Below are 10,331 nucleotides of genomic sequence, written 5' to 3' on the forward strand. Positions count from 1 at the left end.
GTCCTTTGCTGCTAACAATCCTATGCGAAAATGTTGTCTTGTCTGCTGACTCCCTTCATAAATAAAAACCGCTAGACCTAACAGATTTCCTACACCAGCTCTGTAGCAGTACATGACCTACTTTGAGATCAACCTGTAGTTTGTTTGAACTCTTGTGACGTCATTAACTTCATTTTGGTAACGAAGTTACAATGAGAGAAAATCGATTGCAGCAGCTAGACTTATACGTCCGATATGTTCGTGGGCGGACAACGATTTTCTACGCCCATACGAAAATGGACACAGTTAAAAGCAATTACGTTTGGTGCGAGGAATTTATTTTCTAAAGAAAATTTGGTTGAAAATAGCACAGGTGATTGACAGATGATGAGCTTCTTAGTAGCCGGTAGAGAAATGTGGAATTAGCTACTGTGACGTTGTTTGAAAAAATCATTTTCCTAACAAAATGTCGAATCTAAACATGAATATGATAGAGCATCGGATCCAAATATTAGTCGCGTTGGGCGGTTCTTTTGCGCAAACTGGTTTTCATAGCCTCTTAGCATACCAAGATAACTCAGGCTGTTCTCAGTGCATAAACAGTGGCTAACATGAGAAATGATTGAATGAAATCGAAAAAGTCTTATCACAAGATTTGCGGCGCCAAACAAATAACAGTATTACAGAAACTGTAGTTGAGTATTCCAGGGAACAAGCCGAGATAAATTTTGGTTAACTACTATCATATTTAAATGAAAATAAAGTTTTCAATTGAAAATCTTGAATAGATATCACGATAGTTAGGCTGGGTATATTTCAGAGACCAGCATTAAACATGCTTCAAATCAAACACCGTTTTCGCTCCGCTTTTTGTCTTATCAAAACATTGTAAAATTTTAGATACCTCTTCATTTGACAGAGGGAAATACCTACAATCGCTGACAAAAATTCTTGGAACGCCCTGCTGCGAATGTGGTATTTTGTCGATCAATAATCTATTGGTAGTTTATACTTCGGGTTCTCAGGCGTTTTGCAAAACTTGAGTATATGTTTGACGTATGAGCGTTAAAATATTGGTGTATGGCAATGCATGTATTTTGGAGAGTGCATGTTTTCTCGTCCCCTATATTCATACCATGGTTTAATAACGCAAAAAAATTTATTTGCATTTAATTAAAGGGTTAAATACAACGACAACAAAACCATAATCGGTTAACTTTTGATGCCGTCAGCGTTACTTAATCAGCAAGCATTCCTGATACCATCGAAAAGAAATGCATTTTACAAGCATTTGAGAATAAATTCATTAGATAGCGGGCGTAGACACGTCTTCACGCCAAGATTATCCGTATTAAAAAGGACCGGCGAGGAATCCGATGCATTTATAATGCACCTGTTTGCATGAAAACCTGCAGCATTAGAGGCATTCTCATTACAACGCTGCCGCTTGCCTTGAGCTTTCATGCAAACTACGACCTTAATCGATCTGATACAGCTGTCTTCAAATGAAATCTCAATGATCCATTCACCAAGTTCGCGCTGTTTTGATCAGATTTCTCCTAACCCCTTTTGTTGCCTGTATTTATCATATCGTACACCAGACAGTCGAAAGCCGACAAGCCGTCTAGCTACCATTCTAAATACTTTGTCAGAAATTGCAGATCAGGCATTTCGCAGAGACGAAAGCTCCCGCATTTTTACTGACAAACGCACGTTTTCCAATTTATCTAAAATGATGATGATGGTGATGATGACCATGAGATGATTAAGTTGATTATGATCATGATTGATGATTAAAGATGATCAAGTTATGATGATGATTGATTAAAATGATGAACATAAAAATAATGATAATAATAATAATAATTCATGATGATAATGATTGATGATCGGTGATGATTTATGATTATGATGATGATTTATGATTATTATGATGATTTATGATTATTATGATGTTTACGACAATGATGATAATAATGGATGAGTTAGATTGATGATTACACAGAAGAGCTTACTTTTCAATGAGCAGCTCTCCTTCTTCAACTTGCTGGCGCCGCCTTTCCTCCATCTCTGCTTCCTCCTGCAAAATAAAGAAGTTTGCTAAACCTTCTAAAACTTAAATCTCATGCTGGTGATGCATGGCCTTTCGAATATCTACGTCAGCATTCTTGTTGCAAGATAAAAACAGGATAAACAATAGAAATACCACTAACTTTGTCAGACACACTTCAGATTTTAAAAAATTGGGTACCCACAAGCTATCTGCTAGCGGGGAATCAGATAGCATAAATGATAACTATCTTTTAGCTGCCAGAAATCATCGAAACTATCAAATCACATCGATAAAGAGCAAAATGGTGGCAATTAAACGTTGCTACAGATAGATACCGGTCTATACCTGTAAAAGATAAACCCATATTGCAAAGAACATCCTTATCTGAACAGTTGGGTTCTTAAATTATCGGCAGCAAAACAAGGCGATAATCGGAAAGAATTCTGAATAGGTTTGAAAATCAGAACCAGGGACATGGGTGAGTATTCACTGCGAATAGTAGAAAATTCAAATAGTTTTCAACAAATGAGAAGGCCACCAACGAAAACTCTAATTTAATGAACGAAATTCTTTGTTTGAGCTTATTAATCTCCAAATTTTAACCACTAAATATATAGCAATATTTGATGCAATGGCAGCAAGAGTATCGAAGACAAAAATAAAACAGAAATTTCGCAAAAGATCCTTATTAAGTTCCATATTACTGTTCCTTATGAAGTCAAACAAATATTTGTACAACATCAGGTTTTTGTCTCAAAAACCTAGCACAAGACACTAGTCACTGGAGCATAAATAGCGCTTATTATATGGTTGATTCATAGACAGTATTTAGGCCAGCTACAAAAAATAACCTACAAAAACAAATAACAAGATACTAAAATTGAAACACTCATAAAAAAGTTAAAAACGGTTATTTTTTTCTGAAAGTTGGCTGTTTTTACAGACTTTCCCAAAGAGAGCACTAGAACGTATGATAACTTTGCTTTATGTAACTGAAACAACATGATCACCCATTTTCGTTCACGGAGCTAAACCATATCTTTTCATTGTCATTCAAAGCAGTTTAAAATTTCAGCACAAAAGCCCAATTGGATGAAAAACTAGGCGTGTTAAAAGCTATTTAAAAAAAGTGAAAAGATTGACCACGACTTTTCTTCTAAGGAATTCTCCGTCGTATTACCGTGGATAGTGAATGAGTATAAGACCAACAGACAATTTATAAATTGAATCTTCTCCAAGTACGTTTTTGTGTATCTTGGCTTTCCAGGCTGAGTAATCTTTGAATTTCAAGCATAACCCTATTAAAATGACCGTAATTACAAGTGGACATCCGAAAAACGCAAAAAGATCTTTCTTTTTAGCACCAATCGTCAAAGCAAAGAAGCATGGCCGTCGGAAGCGAAAGAGAGGCTGGAGGCGGTAGCCCCCACCATGGCCAAGCTGTGCCCTTCATCAGGGAACAACAGTTATGAATGCAGCTTTAACAGCACTGAAAGACGTCAGGGTTGGTTCAGGCCTACTGAGTCGTACGTTTAAAGTTAGAGGCACAAATACGTAGCACAAGGAGTTTCCTGTAAGTAAATTAGAAGGGGTGGATTCTAAATTAGAAGGTGTGGGTTGGACGTGATACTAGCTTTCCACAAAAATTGAAGACATATTTCAAAATAAGGAATTGAGTAAACTCTGAGGGTTACCTTACCAACCTCAGAAAGAACTGCATTGCACAGAGTGAGAACTGCTTTGTTGAAAGTTTTTACGAGGATTTAATCAAATTTGGTAGAGCAGGGGTATTAGGATTTTTAGTTTGCATGCAAACAAATTCTTAAAAAACTCAAGACGTATGAGAACTATGGCTTTATTAACAGGATAATGCTGACTAATAAAAAAAACAGCTAAATGACGAAAGCAAGAATATAAACGCGTACGTTTGTGTGAAGGACACAAACCACTTCTGGAATTAAAATCAGAGGTTAATTTATCATCATGAGAACGATTATGCAGTCGAACTTGCTAAAAACTGAGACTAATTTTGTGGTAAAAGATTGTTGATTGAGGCTATTTAATAGTTGATCCTTGCAGCAGATGGTTCCAAAGCATTTGCGTCAATGCAAACGAAGACGACCTGGATGTTTAGTTATCCAGTCAAAAGCCAGTAACGATATCAGTTATCAACTTGCATTGATTCAGTCAATCAAAAGACTGTTAGGCATTAATCATCATGAGCTATTGAATCTATGTCCCCTTATCGCATTTGAAATTTTCCATACAAATGGACACTTACACTCATATTTTTATTATAAGAAACTGCCTATAAGAAACGAGTACTGGACAGTCAGAAAAAAATAAGAAACTTCAGTACTCGAAGCATAAAAATTAAGAAACTATTAAAACGTGATAAAACTAAGAACAACGAAATTTTGTAAAATCCAAGAACAAGATTGCCCTGTTGGCCTAGAACTTAAGACACAAGGGATAAAAATATACTTCTCACATCTAAATACAGCATCGGAACAGAAGCGAATCTCTTGACGCAATAAAAAGGTCAAGAACATTTCATAACATCATTCATGAAATCATGATTAAGAAACTCTTAAGAAACAATGAGTATTGAAATTTCCAGAACATTAAAAAACTGGAGTACTAAACATCGACCTTTGTTTCTTATAAAAAAAATGCCCCTCAAGACATTTTCAAGCCAAAGCCAGAGTATGGTAATGACATGCACTGATAAAAAAATCCATAAAGGTTTTTAAACCAGTAGATCTCCTGCAGTCATTCAAAAGAAAACTAAAAGCCGATAATTCTGCTGCTTGGTTTTAATCAGATCTCACTTAAGGTTGACAATTGTCATCAGTTCCAGTCACTCTACCAGCCCCCTTGCAAATTATATTCTTATTGAAATTCCTGGAAGAATCTGGCCGGTGAGCTCGAGAGATCTAGCAACGGCTAGCCTCAGCTTTAACTTTCTAATTTTAGACTTGCTGAAAATTCTTGGTGCATCGAGGAGCTGTTTGAATGGGTCCTTCCTAGCAGCACCCTTCACACCCATCCACCCCTTCCTCATTCTCAAACAGCATATAATTAAGCGTTTCTCGATTCAAATCTTAATATAGTGAATAATAAATAAAGTCGTTGATCCGCTTCTGTCTTATATGTCATCTTATTACTAATCCAGTCTGACATTTGCTCTTGAAAACACTCCTCTTGTCATTTTTTAAGAAAGTTCTAGTGAAGTAAAGAGTTTTAAAAAACCTACCCGAATGAACTTCTCATAAAGCAATTCAAAATATCTTTTTCTTGCGAGGTACCCTCTGAACATTCGTTGAATATGTACGGCAGCTTTATCCTCTCGGTTCAAGACACCGTCCTAAACATTATAGTGAAACAAACCAACGATTAAACAGTATTACAGGCGATTTTAACAACAGTGGTCTAGACAAGAGAGATTTCACCTCAATGTTTACACAAACTAGCTACAGAGCGAAGAATAGTCCTCTGTCACAATAGGCTATTGCTATTGAACCAGATTGATGCTGGGGAAAAGTCCAAGATAATCTTTGGGGTGTTTTCCAAACAATGAAACACATCTTGCATGGACGAATCGACGACTTGCCGCCATTTTTTCTTTATTAGGACTACGGGTCAATGGGAGGGGCCACAGTGACAATTTAGCAACAGCTGGGCATGCTTCAGTGGATAGTCGATTACTTTTTGGAATAGCTGTAATAACATTAACTTTTAGAATCATCTTGCTGAGGAGATAAGATTCTTGTAAGGGGTGATGCAAGTCCCCTCTTCTTGCGGTTATTAATAAACAGGCTTTTCGACTCAAAGAAGGGGGGGGGGTGATTCTCTCAGGGATGCTGGAACAGATTTTGGAGAGAGGAGGCTCTAGCCGAATTAGCAAATTTTAATGGTAACTATTTCTACCTATTCTTGATACCACATCATTAATATCATACTTCAGCATAAACGTGAGGGGGCTACAGTGCCCCCTCCTAGTCCACCCCCTCCCGCCTCTGGCATGCCTGTCTCTCATCAGAAAACATATTCGTCGGAACTAGGGCATACCAATTTAGGAGAGCAGATTAAAGGATAGTAATAAGAAATGCATTATTACTTTGAAGGTAGAAAGAAAGGTCTACTGTAGAAAAACATTTGATCAGCATATTCAGGGATTATAATTTCAGTAAAAAGTTGGTAATTTTTTCCATTTAGGAAATATCTTTCTAAGGTTTTGTTGTGATTGCTGACAAGATTCTAGTAGCAGGTGACTGGTTAAAGACGGTTGGATAAGCTAACAAACAGAAATCGATAACCACAAGCTAGGGGCCAAAGAAGACTAGCAAGAAGCTAGAGTGTGACAAAAAAGCTAAGTGAAAACTTGGAATAATATGCTGCTTTCCACATCAACTGAGATACTTTAAATGTTGTTTTGATATAAAGGCTTTTGAATCTAACAAAATAGTCAATTTAAATGTGTTAAAATCTACAAGAAGGTGATAGAAATGGAAGAAATATAATCACATTTTGCATTAGATAAAATAAATGAGCTTTTGAACAGGATGTTATCAAAGTCTTGAATAATCAACAAATATTTGAACACAAATATATCAACAAAATTATTTTTTCATGACACTTTATGTAAAGATGTATTCCATATGGAAAGAATTTAATTCAAATATATGTTGTGTTCATATTCAGAGATTTGGTTTGTGGTTGCAAATTATTCAGTATTTTTCAAGTGAAACGGACCTTGCATAGATAACATAATAAAATGAATCTGAAAGGGATCTTAAACAAGTCCTACCCATTGAAACTTTTACTGATTAAGTGAGTTCTATGGTCAATTGCACAGAAGAGATTGTCTAGCCAGTTAGCCAAGAAGTGCAAGACACAGTTTATGACAGCAGCAACTGAGGGTTTTAGCCTTTAGGAGAACAGTATTTACTAGCTGTGGAAGAAAGCCAGTCCTTCCTGTAATAAATTTCTAACAATTGATTTTACTAAGTTAGTGCTAAACAGTCTGAATATTAACTTTGCCTCTGCCTCTAAAAATGCCCATATCTTGAAGACCTTATAAACTGAAAATCAATCTAAAAAATTTAAACTTTACAGCACCTGGTTTGTCTGTCACTTTCGCAGATTGTTATTTCTTATTTTTGGCTGATAGACACAACTTTAGAGCCAGCAATAAAATATTTGGGGATAGGCAAAGAGTTGCAGTCTAGCAGCATTAAACATTCAAAATGAATTGGAAAGCATCATTTAGAACAAAGTGCAACTATTGAAAACCCAATCTACACTTTGATGGCATAGAAACAGACAGAACAACTTCTACTCTCTTTCCATATGCAAGGCTATTCTTCAAATATAATCTTAATATTAAACTCAAATAGCTTTATACTTAATATGTCATAGGATAAATCTTTTGTGGAAAACAATTCACAAAAAATATGATGTTACCTCTGAAATGATCTTGTGAGCCAAAGATGGGTTGACAACCTGAGATGAATTAAAAAAATCAAGAATTCACATTACACATGCCAAATCAGCTATCTTGGTGAGAAACAAATACAACTTTTTAAAGCAACTAAACTGAAACATTTTTAAATTGACACTTTAAAAATTTATAATTCAAAATAATACAGACAAAAAAGCATTTAAAAAATAGCAAAAATAGTTTATTCATTTAAGGCACTTCATACATCTGATAATTTACATGATTGTACATAAACTGATAATTTAAATAATACTTTACTTTAGTATCCATTTGATGGATGTTTTCTTCTCCTTACTTAAAATTGTTCCCAATGATTGCAGCACACATTGATCTATAAATGCTCTGGTTTTCTTATTTCTCCCTCATAATATTCTGGTATGATAATCTTAATTTAATGAGGCAATTTATAAATCTCTAAACAAAAAAATTTTCCATCTATGATATAATTTGCAAATTAAGTCCATGTAATGGTATGATTGAGACCATTAGGTAGCCACACCAACACATAAAATTAAATATGTGGAGTTCAGCACCTGGGCTAATTTTCGGAATACAAGGTACTTAAAAATATATATTTTTGAAGTTTCAATGATATTACCTCTAAAAGCCACAATTTTATCCCTTTTTGGGTGCCACAAATTTTGTTTTAGGACAAGTGAACATTATGCTTTTAGATATAAAATATTTTGTTTCAACATTGGCTCTGTACATTGTTTTGAACAAGATGCACATTGTTTTGATAAGATCAATAATTGTTCTACAGGGCATGCAGTGCCTCAAGACCTAGACAGCTCAAATAAAGATCTTCTTTATGAATAAACCTAGACAATGGCCAGGAAGTAAGACAGAACAAATCATTTCCTTGCACCAATGTAAGATTATTGAAGAAATAACAGTCCTTGACTGGGTAAGGAAGGAAGTTAAAATATCAATAATAAACATTTACAAAATAGACTCCCATATGCTAGAATATTTTGAATGAACTGGTCAAAACTCCTGATTCTTAAAACATTGTATCAAAAGTTAATTAATTCACCTACAGCATGGTTGACCCAAACTAGATCAAACACATATTGTGCTTCTTTGAATAAACAAAGTGCTGTTAGGGGTATGCATACTAAATTTTGCAAATATCAAACAGTTTGGGAGTGATTGATTAGGCATCTTGCTGTAATTCTTTTCAAGCCAACAATAATAGTTACTTGCAAACCATTATTATATGCAATTATCGCTGGTCACAACAGATTCAAAACAATATAAAAGATAATTTGAAAACTAAATAAGTAAAACATGGAATAAATAATCAAAACATAGATATCAGGGGAAAATTTGAATATCAAACTGACTTTTAGTAAAATTGAACTGTATTTCATCAAATCAAACGGAAAATATCACAATTAGTTTGAAAGGGACAACCGGTTGCCTTTGGTATTGTTGACGCCAGACACGTACGTAATCACAGCGAAGTTGCGTGTCCAAAATTTCAATTTCTTTTCTGATAATAACAGTTTAGTGTTTTAACACCAAAAAAGTCTATGTCTACAAATATAAATAAAACTGTTTTGAAACTTTGCCTGAAAACATTTGGATATAGCTTAATTTATCCTCTTGGCAGAAAATCGACTGATTATTATAGCCTTGGGCAGACTATGGCCTGGCCAAGAGCCAATCAATGGACCCATCCCTATGTGTCTCAGCAGTAAGTTAAGATTCCTCGTTTTCTTTTTAGAAGAATATTTTTTTCAGACGAAAAATAAACATAACTAACAAACATTAAATTTTCTATGAAATCAAAAACCCACCTCCATGGCTTCTCGAGCTCTTGCCCTTCGAGATTTTTCAGCCTGTTCCATGTTGGGAAAAGACAACCGAACATCCACTTTGGTTTCTAGGTCGTTAATCATCTGTCTCGAGGCATGTGTCCTTCCACTTGCTTCACGACTACTGTGATTCATCGTTACTTCTCCAAGCCGGTCCTTCATTCCAGTACAGCTTGTCCAGAAGGCTGATTCCAAATTACTTTTATTGAAACATCTATCCTGAACATTTGTCAAACTTGACCGGCCTAGCCAAGGCAATTAAGTGCGCCTTTATCAAAACAAAACAGCTCCTAATGTGTCAGTTTGTATAGAATCAAAGACCACTCGCGTTCAAACTTAGCAAGGTTGTGAACTTTCAATAAATTATCATCCTTTGCTATTCTAATGCGTTGTTTGGCTGATTATCGCACTCAACCCGTTGGCAGGTATCGACATTTTTATCAACAATCTTCGAGCTTTGCTAAGAATGCTGTGGAGGAGATTTCATTTCCTCTAATCCGCAAGGCTCCCAGGGACCCAACTTCGGGCCATGTGGACTGGGGTGTCCCAGTTCCAGGTGTGGCAAAAACCACGGTAACATCTTGTTTTCACTCGTTTTCCTATCTACCCTTTTTATAAGTACCAGTAAATTGAAGTTTAGGCTTGATTGTTCTTAATTGTTTCTTAAAGGACAAGTGACACGCTTTTGGCGCCAAATTTTTTTTTTCTTTTAACTTAGAGTAAAATGCTGTATGAGAGTGTTGTTGAAATATTTTTCCTTTCTGATTTCATTTTCCCACTTAAAAACCCATTTGAAATTATGGCGGGAAATGAATCACGTGACACCGTGACGTAGATTGTGATAATTTGTTATTGCTGCTACTGGTATAGAGTGCAATATTAACGTTTACAACACGCTTGTAAACGAATACAGTTCGTCTGGACCTGTCGCGTCGTGTTTCGTAAACTCTCTATCAATTACAGGAAAATTCTGAGT

General features: G+C 35.5%; 1 protein-coding gene across 2 annotated transcripts in view; it reads right to left on the minus strand.

Moving 5' to 3' along the window:
* Positions 1–9,821, minus strand: part of LOC135684952 (uncharacterized) — a 25,061-nt gene extending 15,240 nt beyond the window's left edge. For both annotated transcript variants that reach the window (XM_089114756.1, XM_065200665.2), the window contains exons 1-4: positions 9,338–9,821; positions 7,499–7,537; positions 5,289–5,399; positions 1,995–2,059 (exon numbers count right to left, since the gene is read on the minus strand). In XM_089114756.1, the coding sequence (XP_088970882.1) occupies positions 1,995–2,059; positions 5,289–5,399; positions 7,499–7,537; positions 9,338–9,517 (395 nt within the window). In that variant the 5' untranslated portion in view covers positions 9,518–9,821. The remainder of the gene's footprint in view (positions 1–1,994; positions 2,060–5,288; positions 5,400–7,498; positions 7,538–9,337) is intronic.
* Positions 9,822–10,331: the final 510 nt, after the last annotated feature.

This window comes from Rhopilema esculentum, chromosome 21, assembly GCF_057945365.1.
Source record: "Rhopilema esculentum isolate cy_ngs chromosome 21, ASM5794536v1, whole genome shotgun sequence".
NCBI classification, from domain to species: Eukaryota; Metazoa; Cnidaria; class Scyphozoa; order Rhizostomeae; family Rhizostomatidae; genus Rhopilema; species Rhopilema esculentum.